The sequence below is a fragment of the Lagenorhynchus albirostris genome, chromosome 11, assembly GCF_949774975.1.
Source record: "Lagenorhynchus albirostris chromosome 11, mLagAlb1.1, whole genome shotgun sequence".
NCBI lineage: Eukaryota > Metazoa > Chordata > Mammalia > Artiodactyla > Delphinidae > Lagenorhynchus > Lagenorhynchus albirostris.
This window is the reverse complement of record NC_083105.1, coordinates 62,373,739-62,392,256: the sequence shown is the minus strand read 5'-3', so window position 1 is coordinate 62,392,256 and position 18,518 is coordinate 62,373,739. Positions and strand designations below refer to the sequence as shown.

At 38.4% G+C, this 18,518-nt stretch overlaps 1 protein-coding gene across 6 annotated transcripts in view; it reads left to right on the top strand.

Moving 5' to 3' along the window:
* Positions 1-18,518, top strand: part of ATF1 (activating transcription factor 1) — a 54,289-nt gene that overhangs the window by 16,804 nt on the left and 18,967 nt on the right. For 3 of the 6 annotated variants that reach the window (XR_009543502.1, XM_060166235.1, XM_060166236.1), the window contains exons 3-4: positions 16,028-16,147; positions 18,398-18,498. Coding sequence is in view for 5 of the 6 variants with exons in the window: in XM_060166235.1 (XP_060022218.1) it covers positions 16,028-16,147; positions 18,398-18,498 (221 nt within the window). In the remaining variant the exon portion in view is untranslated. The remainder of the gene's footprint in view (positions 1-16,027; positions 16,148-18,397; positions 18,499-18,518) is intronic. The other 3 variants (XM_060166240.1, XM_060166237.1, XM_060166239.1) reach the window with 1 other exon arrangement.

Here is an 18,518-nt window from a genome sequence, read left to right as displayed (position 1 = left end):
TTTAGAGGTCACACAACTAGTAAGGCTAGAGACATGATTTGAATTCCAGCAGTTTGACTTCTCTTACAGCTTGGGTTTCCTGAGAAGCAGACAATGCGATGGACATAAGCATGCAGGAGGTTTATTAGGAGGTCCTCTTGGGATTGCCACCTGTGGAAGGGAAAGAAAGGAATAGAGGAAGCAGGATTGAACAGAGGGAAAAGTTGGACTTTGATTCAGTCTCAATGAAGACCTCAACTGACCCTATAGGGAGATTAGAAGCTGAGATAGCTCTTCAGAATTGGGGTAAGGGACCAGCCAGGCCTTTATATTCCTGCATGCACCAGGCATTGGATCTTGACTGACCCGGGAAGGGGTACGTGTGACCTCAGGCAGAGTGACTCTCATCAGCCAGGGCAATTCCAAAGAGGGCTGACAACTGAACACTGTCAGCAGCTGTCTTCCAGCAGCTGGGGAATAAGTCTTTTACCAGAGAAAAGGGGATCTGGCTGTTGCATCATGGTGTCCACTACAACTGCAGACTTTATAATCACCACAGTCCTTTGTTGCCTCCAGGCAGTGGATGATGATAAATGAGGATAATTTAAGAAATTAACAAATAGGCTTGGCTCCAGAACACTTTTAAAACAGATTGATTTTCATTCCATTCATATTTTTGACATGAGAATTTAGCCCAAGGGTTTGTCCAGGGATAAGCTAAGAATGTGTGTGCGCGTGCGCACCAGTGTTTTTGGTAATCCTTTCTTACCTGGCGATTATCTAATGTTTTGGATGTGCTTGGTCACATTGATTTTACTTTTTAGAAAAGAAAGATTCTTCTATAGAGAGTTAGAAATCTAGGTGAATTTATTTCGATGTTTCCAGTATGAATCGTATGGGGAATAGAAGAATAATTTTTCTTTTTCATTTGCTTAATAGGGTCTTTCACAGAGCTAAAGGTTTTAAATTTTGATTAGGTCCAATTTATAAATTTTTCCTTTTATGGATTGTGCTGATGTTATCTAAGAGCTCTTTGCCTAGAACTAAATTTCAAAGATTTTTTTCCCCTGTTTCTTCCTAAAAGTTTTATGTTTTACATTTAAGTCCACAATTCATTTTAAGGTATTTTTTGTATAGATTTGAGGGGTTTTGTTATGTATGTACAATTGCTACAGCACCATTTGTTGAAAAGAGTATCTCTCCTCCACTGAATTGCTTTTGCACCTTTGTCAGGATCATTTGGGCATATTTGTCTGTTTCTGAGTTTTCTATTATGTTCCATTGATCTATATGTCTGTCCCTCTGTCAGTGCCACACTGTCTTACCATGTTATAGTAAGCCCTAACATCAGGAAGATGATTCCTCACATTTTATTCTTCTTTTTCAAAATTGTTTTGGCTATTTTAGGTCTTCTTCCTTTCCATATAAATTTTGGAATAAGCTTGTCTGTGTCTGCAAACCTGTAGATCAGTTTGGGGAGAACTGACATCTTGTTGACTCTTCCAGTTCTCAAATATAGTAAATCTCTCCAGTTATTCAATCTCCTTTGATTTCTTTCCATAGCATATTGTCATTTTCAACATACAGATCCCATACATGTTTTGTTAGACTTACACCTAAGTATTTCATTTTCTTTGGAGCAGTTGTAAATAATATTGCATATTTTCTTTGGAGCTATTGTAGATGATATTGTATTAATTTTGATTTCACTTGTTTGTTGTAAGGACATAGAAATGCAGTTGATTTTTGTTTATTGATCTTGTACCTTGCAACATTGCTGAACTCACTTATTAGTTCTAGGAGGGATGATTTGGGGGTTTTGTTTGTTTTTAATATTCCTTAGGATTTTTTATGTATAGTCGTGTCATCTGCAAATAAGAGTTGGTTTTATTTCTTTTCCAATCTGTATGCATTTTCTTTCTTTTTCTTGCCTTATTGCACTGGCTAGAACTTCCAGAATTATCTTGAATGAAGTGGTGAAAATGGACATCCTTTCATTGTTCCCAGTTTCAAAGGGAAAGCATTCATTCTTTCATCATTAAACCTGACATTAGCTGTAAGTCTTTTATAGATGCTCTTTTTGAGTTTGAGGAAGTTCCCTTCTATTCCTAGTTTTCTGAGAGGTTTTTTGTTTTTTTATTTTTCCCATGAAATGATGTGAGATTATCAGATGCTTTTTCTGTATCAGTTGGTGTGATCATATGATTTTATAACTGGAAGTTTGTACCTCTTGATCCCCTTCACCTATTTTGCCCAACCTTTCATTCCCCTCCCTGTGGCAAACCTGTTTGTTCTCCTCTATGAGTCTGTATCTTTTGTTTGTTCATTTTATTTGTTTTTATAGATTCCACATATAAGTAAAATCATATAGTATTTGTTTTTCTGTCTCACTTACTTCACTTAGCATAATACCCTCTAGATCCATCCACGTTGTTGCAAATGGCAAGATTTCATTCTTTTTTGTGGCTAATATTCCTGTGTGTGTGTGTGTGTGTGTACACGTACGTACCTCATCTTCTCTATCCATTCATCTATCGAAGGACACTTAGGTTGCTTCCATATCTTGGCTGTTGTAAATAATGCTGCCATCAACATAGGGGTGCATATTTCTTTTTGAACTAGTGTTTTTGTTCTCTTTGGGTAAATACCCAGAAGTGGAATTGCTGGGCCATATGGTAGTCCTATTTTTAATTTTTTGAGGAACCTCCATACTGCTTTCCATTGTGTTTGTACCAATTTACATTCTCAACAACAGTGCATGAGGGTTTCTCCTTTCCTTACATCCTTGCCAACACTTGTTATTTGTTGTCTTTTTGATGATAGCCATTCTGATAGATGTGAGGTGATATCTCATTGTGGTTTTGGTTTGCATCTCCCTAATGATTAGTGATATTGAGCATCTTTTCATGTGTCTGTTGGCGATCCTGTATGTCTTTTTGGGGAAATGTCTATTCTGGTCTTCTGCCTATTTTAAAATTTGGATTGTTTGGGTTTTTTTTGGTATTGAGTTGTATGAGTTCTAACTATATTTTGGATATTAACTCCTTATTGGATATATCATTTGCAAATATCTTCTCCCATTTAGTAGGTTGCCTTTTTTTTTTAGTTAATTAATTTATATTTGGCTGCACTGGGTCTTCATTGCTGCATGCAGGATTTCTCTAGTTGTGGATAGTGGGGGGCTACTCTTCGTTGTGGTGCATGGGCTTCTCATTGCAGTGCCTTCTCTTGTTGTGGAGCACAGGCTCTAGGCACACGGGCTTCAGTAGTTGTGCACACAGGCTCAGTAGTTGTGGCTCACAGGCTTTAGAGCTCAGGTTCAGTAGTTGTGGCGCACTGGCTTAGTTGCTCCACAGCATGTGGGATCTTCCCAGACCAGGGCTTGAACCCGTGTCCCCTGCATTGGCAGGTGGATTCTTAACCACTGTGCACCAGGGAAGTCCGGCCTTTTTGTCTTGATGATATTGTCTTTCGCTGTGCAAAAGTATTTAAGTTTGATGAAGTACCATTTATTTATTTTTGCTTTTGTTGCCCGTGACTGAGGAGACAGATCCAAAAAAATATTACTAAGACCAGTGTCAAAGAGTTTACTGTCTCTTTTACTCTAGGAGTTTTATGGTTTCAGATCTGGCACTTAGGTCTAATCTGTTTTGTTTTTTTTTTTTTTTTTTTTTGGCGGTACGCGGGCCTCTCACTGTTGCGGCCTCTCCCGTTGTGGAGCATAGGCTCCGGACGCGCAGGCTCAGCGGCCATGGCTCACGGGCCCAGCCGCTCCGCGGCATGTGGGATCTTCCCGGACCGGGGCACGAACCTGTGTCCCCTGCATTGGCAGGCGGACTCTCAACCGCTGCGCCACCAGGGAAGCCCTAATCTGTTTTTTTGTTTTTGTATATGGTGTAAGAAAGTGGTTCATTTGCATTCTTTCATTTTGAAAGCAGATTAAGAGTTATGAACAGCTTAGATTTTCTCTTCATCTATCCATTTATTTTGCAGACAGTGTGAAATGAGATATTTTGTTATAATGGAATGACTCTTAGCTTGAGAAAGTATGAGAAAATGTATTTATAAGGAATAGCTAATTTCTTCAGTGGGATGTGAGAGTACATATAATTTACAAATATCATGCTATAATAAAAATTTTACCTATAGTAGACATTAGATACATCACAGTTATTATAATAACTGTGTCTGTAGTGTTAATAATACTCTGGACTTGGCCTATGGAACTATTAGATTACAGCCCCAAATTACGGAAAGTAATGACTGAACTAATAGACCAAAAGGTTCTTAATTTTAAGTTAATCAGTATATATGGAGGGGTTTAACATGAGAGGTCTCACTTAACAGTCTGTGGTAAGAGATGAATGTTCCACAGAATATAGAGTGAATGTTCTAATCTACAACTGAAGTATAGTACGTAGTAGCAAAATAGTATTGTAATGTGTTGATAGACTTAGTGAGGTCACTGAAAATGTCTGAATGTTGGAAACCCAAGAGGTCTTGAGTATACATGAGCTTTTTCAAAGCAAATATGAGTACACACAGTAGCATTCTCTGTTGATGAAGGAGGTTTTTGTGGTAAAAGGACTAAGAAGAACGATTAAACCTTAGAAGAAACTTTGGTACATTATATCACATACAACTATTTGGAGGAAGCATGACCAGCAAGTTTCTATCATTAAGGGTAATAAGACTCCATCTTTGGTGAATTTGTTAAAAAAAATACTGAGTTTCAGGGAATTCCCTGGCAGTCCAGTGGTTAGGACTCTGCGCTTCCACTGTAGGGGGCATGGGTTCAATCCCTGGTCGGGGAACTAAGATCCCACATGCCATGTAGTGCAGCCAAAAAAAAAAAAGAAAACTGAGTTTGTATCTCAGAATTTTCATACTAAGTGCATTTTTCTAAGTAATGATATAATTTTGAGTACTTTTTTTCTTTTTGGCTGCGCCATACAGCTTGCAGGATCTTAGTTCCCCAACCAGGGATTGAATCCAGGCCCCGGCAGTGAAAACACCGAGTCCTAGTCACTGGACTGCCAGGGAATTCCCTGTTTTTTTCTTGAGAAGCAATTTTGTGGTTTCTTGATATCTCTTCCCATGAAATAATAGAATGTGTGTGATTTTGGTCATAAAATTAATAAATTAGAAACTAATTTGCAATACAACTTTGCTATCATAGAATCTATGATAATTTTTAAAAAATGTTTAGTGTGCTCTTGAAAAGAAGGTATATTCTGCATTTAGATGCAGAGTTCTGTGTATTTATTAGTTCAGCTTTGTTGGTCATGTTGTTAAATATTCTGCGTCTTTATCACTTTTTGTCTGTTTGTTCTATGACTAATTTGAGAGCATTGCATTAATCTTCCATTATAATTGTGGACTGATTTTGCCTAGTGGTCCTTCAATTTATGCTGTGTGATTGAAAGTGTGCTATGAGGCTATGTTATTAAATGAATGCAGATTTTATGTATTTATTTTTAAAGAGTTCTGGGTTTGTTTGTTTTTTGGCTGTGTTGTGTCTTTGTTGCTGCGTATGGGCTTTCTCTAGTTGTGGCAAGCAAGGGCCACTCTTCGTTGCGGTGCGCATGCTTATTGCGGTGGCTTCTCTTGTTGTGGAGCACAGGCTCTAGTCTCATGGGCTTCAGTAGTTGCAGCGCACGGGCTTAGTTGCTCCACGGCATGTGGGATCTTCCCAGACCAGGGCTTGAACCTGCGTCCCCTGCATTGGCAGGAGGATTCTTAACCACTGCGCCACCAGGGAAGTCCCTAGATTTTAAAATTGTATATTCCTGGAGAATTGTCCCTTTTGTGTCTTTATTTCTAGAAATGCTTTTTACTTTAGAGTCTAATTTGATACTAATTTGGCTTTAATTTAGTATGTTAATGGCATCTTTTTTTCCTGTGCTTTTATTTTCAAACTTTCTGTGTCCTTAGGTTATGTTTTAGGTGTATCTCTTGTTAACAGTATATAACTAGATTTAAAAAAAAAAAAGATCTAGTTTCCTAGACTTTTTTCCCCTCAGTTTTTACATATTGTGAATTGTGCTTAGTGCACACACTTGTACATGTCTGTGCTGCCCATGAATTGGTCATAGGATATGCAAATGTTCAGTTATAGTAGATACTGCCAACAATTTTATAAACTTACACCAATTTACAACACCACCAGAAGTATATGAGAGCGCTGTTGATACATTTAAGTACCCAAAATTGGTATTGTGAGTTTCTTTAAGTTGTAACCATTCTGATGAATGTGTTGCAGTATCTCATTGTGGTTTTTGTTTTGTTGTGTTTGTTTCAGGTATAATTAACATATAACATTGTATTAATTTCATGTGTACAATATAATGATTTAATATTTGTGTACATTGGGAAATGATCACCACAGTAAGTCCAGTTAACATCCCTCACCACACATAGTTAGAAATACTTTTCTCCTTCTGATGAGGAGTTTTAAAAGGTACTCTGAGCAAGTTTCAAATAGGCAGTACAGTAATTGTTTTTATAAGTGGAAGTTTGTGCTTTTTGCTCACCCCCTGCCTTTGGCAGACACCAGTCTCTCTGTGAGGTGGTGGTGGTTGTTGCTTATACCACATATAAATGAAATCATGTGGTGTTTGTCTTTCTGTGTCTGACTTATTTCACTTAGCATAATGCCCTCAAGATCATCCATGTTGTCACAGATGGCAAGATTTTATTCTTTTTTATGGCTGAATAGTATTCCATTGTAGTCTTCTAGACTTTTAACAGAGCTTTGATCCATATACAGTTGACATAATTACTCATACATATAAATTTAGACCTACCATCTTATTTTTTACTTTTTGATCCACGTGTTCCATGTTTCTTTTTCTCTCCTTCCTTGTCTTCTTTTGAGTTATTTCTTCTCATTCCATCCTGCCATCACTTGTATCAATTTGGACTGTACATAAACTCAGCTACTACTAATTATAGCATGCCTACTTAGTAAAGTCCAAAGTTAATACGTTTCCTCTCAGACATTCCAGTAACTTTAAAACATTTATTTCCCATTTATCCTCTCACTTGTCACTGTTGTTAGGATTTAATTTTATCTTTTTCTCTTTTAATCCCATAAAACATAATTCTTTTATGTATTCATCATTATTTGCTTTTTTCCCACGTACTTATCATTTCTTTGCTCTTCATTCCTTCTTACATGTCTCAGCTTCCATTTAAGATTACTTTTCTTTTACTTTAAGTATTTGCTTTAGAAAAACCTTAGCACTGCAGGCATTTTGGGCTGCATAATTCTTTGTTGTGGTGGACTGTGCATTGTTGGCTATTTAGCAGCACCCCTGGCCTCTGCCCACTAGATGTCAGTACCAACCACCCCACCCCATTATGACAACCCGAAATGTCCCCAGGTGTTGCCAGATGTCCCTGGGGGGCAAAAATCATTCCTGGTTGAGAACCACTGCTTTGGAATTTACTTTGATGTAGGTCTGCTGCTCTATTTTTATTTGTTGAAAATACCTATTTCATTTTCATTTTTAAAAGGTATTTTCACTGGGCATAGAATTCTAAGTTATATTTTAGCACATTCAAAATATTCTGCTGGCTTCTGTCTTCCATTGTTGCTTTTGAGAAGTAAGCTTAAAACAGGACTGTTGCTATTTTAAATATAATCTGTTTTTTTTCTTTTGGGTGCTTTTATAGTCTTCTTTTTACCTTTCGTTGTTTTGTAGGTTCCACTGTGTTGTGTTTAGGTGTAGACTTCTTTTTCTTTTTTTTTTTTGGTTGTGTTGGGTCTTCATTGCTGCACACGAGCTTTCTCTAGTTGCAGCGAGTGGGGGCTGCTCTTTGTTGCAGTGGCTTCTCTTGTTGTGGAGCCCGGGCTCTAGGCATGTGGGCTTCAGTAGTTATGGCACTCGGGCTCAGTAGTTGTGGCGCACAGGCTCTGTAGTTGTGGTGCACGGGCTTAATTGCTCCACAGCATGTGGGATCTTCCTGGACCAGGGATTGAACCCGTGTCTTCCTGCATTGGCAGGTGGATTCTTAACCACTGCGCCACCAGGGAAGTCCCAAGGTGTAGAATTCTTTTTATTTATTCCACATGGGAGTTACTAGGATTCTTGAATGTATGGATTGGTGTCTGTCATGAGTTTTATAACACTTTCAGGCATTATATCTTCAGATTTTGCCTGTATCCTACTCTTTGTTCTTCTCACTCTATTCTCTGTATTTCTTAACCTCTCTTATATTTTCCATCTGTTTGTCTCTCTGTATTGCAGTTCAGATAATTTCTTCTTACCTGTCATCCAGCTCACTAAGTTTCCCTTTAGCTTTGTTTGGTATATCTGAACAATGACTTTTTTGGGGGGCGGAGGGCTGTGTTGGGTCTTCGTTGCTGCACACGGGCTTTCTCTAGTTGTGGCAAGTGGGGGCTGCTCTTCGTTGCGGTGCACAGGCTTCTCATTGCAGTGGCTTCTCTTGTTGTGGAGCATGGGCTCTAGGCACATGGGCTTTGGTAGTTGTGGCTCACGGGCTCTAGAGCACAGGCTCAGTAGTTGGGGCGCACGGTTTTAGTTGCTCCGTGGCATGTGGGATCTTCCCAGACCAGGGCTCGAACCCATGTCCCCTGCATTGGCAGGCGGATTCTTAACCACTGCGCCACCAGGGAAGCCCTGAACAATGATATTTAAAATTTCAAGTATTATATCTTTATTTTTAGAAAATCTGGTTCTTTTTCAAATCGACCGTAGTTTTCTATTTACTGAAGACATTTTCAAGCTTGTCTTGAAACATAATCTGCTGTTTCTTTAAACATAGTAAGCATAATTGCTTTATAATGTCTGATAATGTCAATATCTAAAAATCACTTGGGTCTGCTTGTGCTGTCTGCTGTTTTTGCATCTTGCTCCTGGTGCCTTGTTGTTATTTTTTATTCTTTACTGTCCATTAATCTTGACAAACTGTGGGAATTTTTTGTGGCCAAGGATGAGTGTGCCTTTCTCCAGAAAGAATTTACTATTGCCAGGTGCCTGGGGAACCGCCTTCAGGGTTTGAGGCTCTTTTTGTCTTTTTGTACCACCTAGGTGATGTTAATTGGGCTCTGAGTCTGCTGGAGAGCTAGTTACATCTTCTTCAGCCCTTCCCTCCTCCATACCTAGGCAACTTTCCTTCTGTTACCTTACCCTGATGATGTGGCCCTTTGAAAGTCCCAGCTTAATAGGAGGTCCCCTATTTTTACCTAGAGAAAAATCTGGCCTCTTATTCCCACCTCTCCTTTGAGAGCAGTTCAAATCTACCTTGATAGGTGATTTTGTTTACTCTTTTATTTGTTCTCACTGTACTTCAGATTTTGGCTTGGTGATTTAGAATCTATAGAGTCTTTAGAATATAAGAAGCAGAGGACAGAGAAGTGTCAAGAAATATGAAGCATCTAAAATTTTACCCTGTTTTTAAGTTAAAAATATATTTAGTAACAGCATTGTTTTCATTATATTTATTTTTATAGTTACCATATACTTACAGCAAGTGATACTAGTTTCTATTTATCATAGTGAAATAAGGTTTTCTTTTTCTTTTTTTTTTTTTTTAATGCAGTACGCAGGCCTCTCACTGTTGTGGCCTCTGCCGTTGCGGAGCACAGGCTCCGGATGCACAGGCTCAGGGGCCATGGCTCACGGGCCCAGCCACTCTGTGGCATGTGGGATCTTCCCAGACCGGGGCACGAACCCACGTCCCCTGCATCGGCAGGCAGACTTTCAACTGCTGTGTCACCAGGGAAGCCCTAAGGTTTTCTTTTTAAGTACTTTGAGTTTACAAAAGCAGATATATACTTTAAAGAAAAATAAGAAGTAAATAATAGTATAGGAGATACACTTTCCTGAAAGCATGCTGTTGAGTATGAATTCTTTACTTTGGTCAGTTTACCATGTATAAATCCTCTCTGTCCAAGGATCATTTGAATCTTTTGAGACCTAGGAAGTAGTGACATTTTGGGGCAAGTACAGCGTAGGCTTAACTATGGGGCAAAAAAATTAAAACCACAAAATTACAGTTAAATTATCTTTACATGAAATAATAAACTAAAAGATGTACAGCTCTGGTTCATTTTATTTTTCATTTGTATTTTGAAATAACGGCTTCAGTCCATTAATAACTGTGCAGGATACCCTGGGCTTAAGGGTTTGCCATAGTTGATACTGAAGTAAGTAAAAAATCATTATTCCAAATGTCAAAACAGTCTGTTCTTCCTTTTTCCTTGAAATGAAAAGGCAAAACAAATAAACTTGTTGTGTAGGAAGCAAATTGAGAACATACAGAGTGTGAGAGGTTTTAAAAGTCAGTGGTACCAGGAGGGATAAGATGTCTTGGAAAGAGCACTGGGCTCTGGAGCGACACAGGACCACCCATTATTGTGTTCAGTATTTTACTTTTCAAAATACTTAATACAGAAAATTTCAAACATATTCAGAAGAAGAGATGATTAGGTTAAGCCATCATGGTTCCCGTCACCCTGTTTCAGCACGGCTCCTTGTCCCCCCAACCCACCACCAACTGGATTATACTGAAGCAAATCTAGGTATCATTAAAGCCTTCAATATTTCAGTATGTATCTCTAAAATATAAGAACTCCTTTAAAGAACATAACTACAATACTATTAACACACCTAAAAAAATTATTCCTTAATATTATCAAATGACCATTCAGTGTTTAAATTTTCTAAATTGTTATTTATTGTATGTGTGTACACAATTTTTTTAACACACCTTTTGTTTTTAACTTATTATTTAATTTTCACTGTAACTCTGAAAAAGGTATTATTAGTTCTATTTACAAAGGAGGAAACTGAGGTCCTGGGAAGTTAAGTAATTTGTTTAGCATCACAGAGCAGCAAATGATTGCCTTAAGCTAAAAATCAGCCCAAGCCTGTCTGACTCCAAAATCTGTATGCCTTTCTGGATTTAGAAGACTTTGGATTCAAACTCTGTTAAATAGAGGTTTCTTTTCCCATGCCACTCTACTAACTTCCCACCCTCCCTCACCCAAGTGTTTGTGGTCCAGGGATCCCCTAATTAGGGAGCTAAGGAGAATGCTAATTTTTGCCCAGTCACTTGAATAAGAGTGAGCTCAGCTACCCTGTGGAGTGAGAGGCAATCAGGGGGCCTTAGTCCTACAGCTCCCAATTTAATCAGAGCAGCTCCAAAAAAAATCCTTTTCTACTTCTTCTAACATCTCCTAAGAGGGGTTCTGAGGTTGGTGCTATAGTGTACTAGCACGTGCTACAGCTCTAAGATCTCAGACTGCACTGTTCAGTATGGCAGCCACAAGTGGATATTTCAATTTTAATTTGAATTACTTACAGTTAAACAAAATTAAAAATCAGTCTTTCAGTCATACTAGCCACATTTCAAATGCTTGATACTGACTACTATATTGGATAGTGCAGATTTAGAACATTTCTATCATTGCAGAAGGCTCAGACAGCACTGAAAAGTAACAGGTGAAGGCAATCATCTGTGTTTCAACTGCAGATTAAAATTGGGGGGTGGGGAACAGCAGGTCCCTCTTTTCCTTCTTTGAGAAAGATCTCAGGATTTAGATGATCACATTTGAGAGTGGCAGTGGGAAGACACCAGGCTTTGGGACCCTGAGTGATGAGCATTTTGTGAGGTTAGAACAGTGATAATAAGGGGAAGTGATGACTGCTAGCTAAAACAAAATCTGGTGCTGTTTTTCCTTTTCTGCCTGCCAGATCCTCAGTCTGCACAAAATCACAAGGATTGCCAGAAACTCTGGAGGAATGATTGCTTTTATCCCTTTAGAAACGTAAATTAACCCCCTCACAAGCTCTCCTCATTATTTGAGTGAGTGGCTTTAGTTAGGGTCTGAAAAGTAAGGGGACCTCTGAGTGTAATGATGACTCTAGAGCTGGACTCTTCAGATTCATGAATTCTGTTTATTTTTACTCATTAATTTCTGTGTCCCCATATTGGGATACTGTCAGTGAGAAACAGAGCCAGACACCTGTTAAAGGCAGCAAGATAGATTTCATTCAGACTAGTGCAGTAGGGAAGAGAGACTCCAGCATAAATTGAGCTCAACTCTGCTGAAACAAAAGGTGGGTCCCTTTTAAAATGCTGGAGTGTGCTAAAGGAAAAGTACTGAAGATGTTAGGTGGAGAGGTTGGTCACTGTGATTCAGCCATTTGTGTCCAGTTGCTAATTGGTGCTTATCAAATTTAGGCTCCCATCCTCCAACAGAGACTGGTAGACAAAGGCCCTATCCTTCTTGATGACTACATTGCGAAGGGATGACTCCCAGGTCCTTGAGAAAGACATTTCTGGGTTGTACAAGATTTGTTTATCTCCAGGGTCAGAGATTGACAACTGCAAGTTTTCTAAAGTAAGTGCTCTAAGAAAAGTGAGGTCAAAGGCCTATAGTCAGGTTTTGGCTAGAACAAACAGTTAATTATTTTGGCAGCATTGAGCTTTCTCTAGGAGGCATTTTAAGGAGGCTGGGTCATCCTAGGGACTCAGCCTTGAACTGATAGAAGCTGTGGTAGAGTTTGGTCATGTCTCTTAGTGTGTGTGAGGGAGGTTGAATGGAGTTGTTTGTGCTGAAAGTCTGCAGTTTTCAGTACCTGGATAAAGGTTGGTTTGTTTTGTTATTTGTTTTGTTTTGTTTTTTAAATTGAAGTATAGTTGATTTACAGTGTTGTTAATTACTGCTGTACAGCCAAGTGATTCAGTTATACATATATATATATATACACATTTTTTTATATATTCTTTTCCATTATGGTTTGGCATAGGATATTGAATATAGTTCTCTGTGCTGTACTGTATACCTTGTTGTTTATCCATTCTATATAGAAAAGCTTATATCTGCTAACCACAACCTCCCATTCCATCCCTCCCACAGCCCCTCCCCTTGGCAGCCACCAGTCTGTTCTCTCTGTTTGCAATTCTGTTTGTTTCATAGGTTCATTTGTGTCATATTTCCACATATAAGCAACATCATATGGTATTTGTCTTTTTCTGATTTACTTCACTTAGTATGATAATCCATTTGCATCCATGTTGCTGCAAATGGCATTATTTTGTTCTTTTTTATGGCTGAGTAGTATTCCATTGTCTATATGTACCACATCTCTTTACCATTCATCTGTCAATGGACACTTAGGTTCTTTCCATGTCTTGGCTATTGTGAATAGTGCTGCTATGAACATAGGGGTGCATGTATCTTTTTGAATTAAAGTTTTGTCTGGATATATGCCCAGGAGTGGGATTGCAGAACCATATGCTAATTCTATTTTTTAGTTTTGAGGAACCTCCATATTGTTTTCCACAGTGGCTGCACCAACTTACATTCCCATCAACAGTGTAGGAGGGTTCCCTTTTCTCCACACCCTGTCCAGCATTTGTTATTTGTAGACTTTTAAATGATGGCCATTCTGACTGGTGTGAGCTGCTACCTCATTGTAGGTTTTTTTTGGCCACACCATGTGGCATGTGGGATCTTAGTTCCCCAACCAGGGATCAAACCCATGTCCCCTGCAGTGGAAGCACAGAGTCCTAACCACTGGGCAGCCAGGGAATTCCCCTTCATTGTAATTTTGATTTGCATGTCTCTCTTACCAATGTTGAGCATCTTTTCATGTGCCTATTGGCCATCTGTGTTTTTTCTTTGGAGAAATGTGTATTTAGGTCTTCTGCCCATTTTCAGTTAGGTTGTTTGTTTTTTTGTTGTTCAGTTGTATGAGCTGTTTGTATATTTTGGAAAGTAAACCTTTGTCAGTCACATCATTTGCAAATATTTTCTCCCATTCCTTAGGTTGTCTTTTCGTTTTGCTTATGGTTTCCTTTGCTGTGCAAAAGCTTGTAAGTGTGATTAGGTCCCATTTGTTTATTTTTGTTTTTATTTTTATTGCCTTGGGAGACTGACCTAAGAAAACATTGGTACAGTTTATATCAGAGAATGTTTTGCCTATGTTCTCATGGAGTTTTACCGTGTCATGTGTTATGTTTAAGTCTTTAAGCCATTTTGAGTTTACTTTTGTGTATGGTGAGAGAGGGTGTGTTCTAACTTCATTGATTTATATGTGGCTGTCCAGCCTTCCTAGCACTACTTGCTGAAGAGACTGTCTTTCCCATTGTATATTCTTGCCTCCTTTGTCAAAGATTTTTCTTTTTAATATTTATTTATTTATTTGGCTGCACCAGTTTTTTTTTTAATCAATTTATTTATTTATGGCTGCGTTGGGTCGTCATTGCTGCGTGCAGGCTTCCTCTAGTTGCAGAGAGCGGGGGCTGCTCTTTGTTGAGGTGCATGGGCTTCTCATTGTGGTGGCTTCTCTTGTTGCAGAGCACAGGCTCTAGGCGCATGGGCTTCAGTAGTTGTGGCGCACGGGCTTAGTTGCTCCACGGCATGTGGGATCTTCCCGGACCAGGGCTCAAACCCATGTCCTCTGCATTGGCAGGAGGATTCTTAACCACTGCGCCACCAGGGAAGTCCTGCGCCAGGTCTTAGTTGCAGGGGATCTTTGTTGCCACATGCAGGATCTTTAGTTGCCGTATGTGGTATCTAGTTCCCTGACCAGGGATCGAACTCAGGCCTCCTGCATTGGGAGCCTGGAGTCTTAACCACTGGACCACCAGGGAAGTCCCTTTTATCAAAGATTAATTGACCATAGGTGTGTGGGTTTATTTCTGGGCTCTCTATTCTGTTCCATTGATCCATATGGCTGACTTTGTGCCAATACCACACTCTTGATTACTGTAGCTTTGTAGTACTGTCTGAAGCCTGGAGGGTTATGCCTCCTGCTCTGTTCTTTTTCTTCAGGATTGCTTTGGCAATTCTGGGTCTTTTATGGTTCCATATGAATTTAAGAATTATTTGTTCTAGTTCTGTGAAAAATGTCATGGGTAATTTGATAGGGGTCACATTAGATTGCTTTCGGTCGTATGGCCATTTTAACAAATTAATTCTTCATTTCCAAGAGCATGGGATATCTTTCCATTTGTTTGAATCATCTTCAGTTTCCTTTATTAATGTTTTATAGTTCTCAGAGTATAAGTCTTTCACCTCCTTGGTCAGGTTTATTCCTAAGTATTTTATTTTGGGGAGGTGTGATTTTAAAAGGTACTGTTTTTTTACATTTCCTTTCTGATATTTGGATAAAGTTTTATATACATATTTCCCTGACCTGGGCATTTGGGAGATAATGAGACTGGAATTTAATCCAGTCTTGGGAAAGGGTAAAGAACCTTCAATGAAACAGAATAAGGCATTGTTCTGGGGGCCTGATGCAAACACAGAAAAGAGTCATAAAGGTGTTTTTCAGGACTTGAGAAGCAGCCTTGGATTTTATTTTGTGATTTAAGCCCAAGATGGATGGTATGAACCAGGATAGTGTAGAGGAAGGTGAGAGATCTGAAAATATCTGGGAAAGCTTCTTGGAATAGGTAGAACCTGAGCTGAGTCTTGAAGGATGACGGGTGGGCTTTTCTTGGTTTAGCATTTTATTGTGTTATTTCCATGAAACCCCATCTACTTTCCACAGAAATAAAATATTTCAAGTAAATAATTGAATCATGAAATTATAATTTATTTTTCTTTGAAGATACTGCCCAAAGTTGGTATTTCTCTCACTTTTTGATTCTTGATTTCTTAATTGTTTTTTAACCAGATATCTTCAGAATGACATGTTCTGAAGAGCCACCATGTTTTTACACAATCAGTTCCTCTGCCCCAAATACCTTCCAACCCTATCCCCCAAGCACACCTTCAGGGAATTGTATATCTTTCAAGACCTAGCTGAAGTAGCACCCTTTCTTTGCTCCCACAGTACAGTGCTGTCTACTTCTCTGCTTATATTATAGCTCTTATTGTTTGTTTAGTTTGTACTCTCAACCCCCTAATGCAGTCTCCTGCCCACAGAAGATACCTAATATGTGATTAATAGATGTGGTTAAATATAATAAGCTCTGAAATGTATTTTCCAGTATTAAGAACTCAGCTTTCTTACGTGCACAGGTATAATTATATTATGTTAATTGAATTTTTATTTGTTCTTAGATGTCATTAAGAGGATCTGCGCCAGTGACAATTGTACCTCTTCCTGGAGAGCAAGTACAGGTTCAGGGGGTCATCCAGACAGCTCAGTCTTCTGTAATTCACCCACCACACGTGCAAACGGTACAGAAATTCAAAGACTTAGTGGTTGAGAGAGGGGACTTTTGAACCCTGAGTCTCTGGACACACTGAAGTTGCTATAGTTATAATATTGTAAAACAAGATAATAAAGTTGTCTTAGAAATTAGATTTTAGAACTTCTAGCTTCATGTATATACTACCCGGTAAAAATATAAGGCAATTTTGGGAAGAAGTTATTGCTTAGAATTTAAGGAAATGAAAAATTTTCTGAAGGGAAAACACCTTTTTATCCTAGTGGTATCCTTCATGAAAAAGAGAATTCTGAAGAAAGGGTGATAATGTGAGCATTTTAGCAAACTAAGAAAGTACCTACCTTATGCTTTATGGCAATCAAATAAAAGAAGTTCTCTCATAGTGAAGTTCTTATTTATATCTATCTACCTTCATATTTACACCTGACAACAGTAGGGAGGAAAAGGCCATCCTGGGTTCCTTTTCTTTTTACTCTTTCTCCCCATTTTATCTTCTGGCTCCTGTGAGTCTCAGAATGCCTTTGGTCATCTCTCATTTTTAGAAGCAGCTATCCTGGAAGAAAAGCTGTATAACTCATTTTTTCCTCTTGAATGTGTTGTCAGCTCTAGAGCTGCATCTTTATGTGTTTTTTGTTTTTGTCTTTGTTTTTGGTTTTTTTCCTATAGGAAAGGTGACTGCTGCATGGATTTTTGAGGTTTTATATGAAGATTTTACTCTTATTAGTGCTGTTATTAAAGAGAAATACTTGATCTTAGTTATAAGGAATCTCTTAGTTTTAGAAGTGATTTTCTTACTTGAGTTCAGTGGGAGGCTTTGGAGTAAATTTAGGGACAGACAGGGAAAACAGCTAATATTTAGATTAGAAATGGCATATCTGTGGTGCATGAGGAAATATAGAAGTGACAGATCTTCCTTAATTATTACTTTATTATTCGTTACTGCGATTATTTCTTAATTATTACAGATTGTGATCTTTCTTTCCTATCTAAAGACAAAGATTTAAGATACAAAAAAGTAGAAGTACACTAGACCTTGTTTTTGAAGGAGACTATAGAATGTAAAACAAGCTTCTCTGGAAATTTAAGATCTGAGTCTACATAGTTCAGGGGAAGGCCTTCTGTAGAGAGTAAGTAAGGTAGAGAATTTATGTCCGTTCTAGAAGCCTGTTTTGTTTATTTTTTTTAATGAAGATGAAGTCAGGTGTCACAATGCAACTTCAGAAAAATGCTGAGAAATTTAATACATTTTAAAAATTGAAAATAAGTCGTTTCCTCAATTGTAAGATATCATAACTTAAAACTTGCATATGGTTATTGTAGTAACTAGTTTTAATAGGTTTATTATTAATAAGAGTTAACATTTACTGTGTGCTTGCGCTGTGCCGTGCACTAAGTGCTTTACATGTATTAACTCATTCAACTGTGCAGTGAGATACAGCTAATTATTACAGATATTTAAGTTGCATGTGTTTGTACCTGCCCTTGCCAGTGACCTCCACTTTGCCAAATCTAATGCTTGTTCTCAGTCCTTGTTTTACTTCACCTGCTAGCAGAATTTGACATGGTTGATTATTCTTTTTTCCTCAATACACTGTCTTCGCTAGTTTTCCAAGGACACTTTGCTCATTTAGTTATTCCTCATGGTGGCCTGTTCTTGGTCTCATTTGCTGGTTCCTCCCGTTCTTTCCAACCTCTTACTGCTAGAGTGTCCCTGGGTTTTGTCCTATATTTATCCCCTTATTGAGCTCACTGAGTCTTGTGGCTTTCAGGACTATCTAAAGAACTGTGACTTCCAATATATGTCTCACCCAGACCCCTTCCCTGACTCACAGGCTTGTATATTCAGCAGTCTCCTCAATTTCATTATCTAATAATTAGATATTGGTTGGATATCTGATAACATTTCAAAGTTAGCATGTCCAAAATCCAAATCGGACAGCATTAATGATTAAAAAAAAACTTTGAATAATGTGCATCAGTGTAGAGACTGATCTTTACAACTCTAGTGAAGTAGTATTGCTTTATTTGGGGGATAGACTTTCTTCTTAGTTCTAAGCCTGCTGTGTTGTATGTTCCTTTAGTTTGGGCTCCTGAAATAAACTTTCTCTTTTCCTTTTATTTCTTTCTTTTCGACCTTAGATTTAATGACAAAGGAATTTGGGTGGCAGAAGACAGATCATTTTTTCTGAAAGTAAAAATTAAATTTAATTCTTTTTCTACCTGCTTTGTTCATCATAGTAAAACCAGTTCTGTTTTTCAGGTATCATCTTTATCAGAAAGTGAAGAGTCTCAGGACTCATCTGACAGCATAGGCTCCTCACAGAAAACCCACGGGATCCTAGCACGGCGCCCATCTTACAGGTGAGTACTCGTGTCAAACC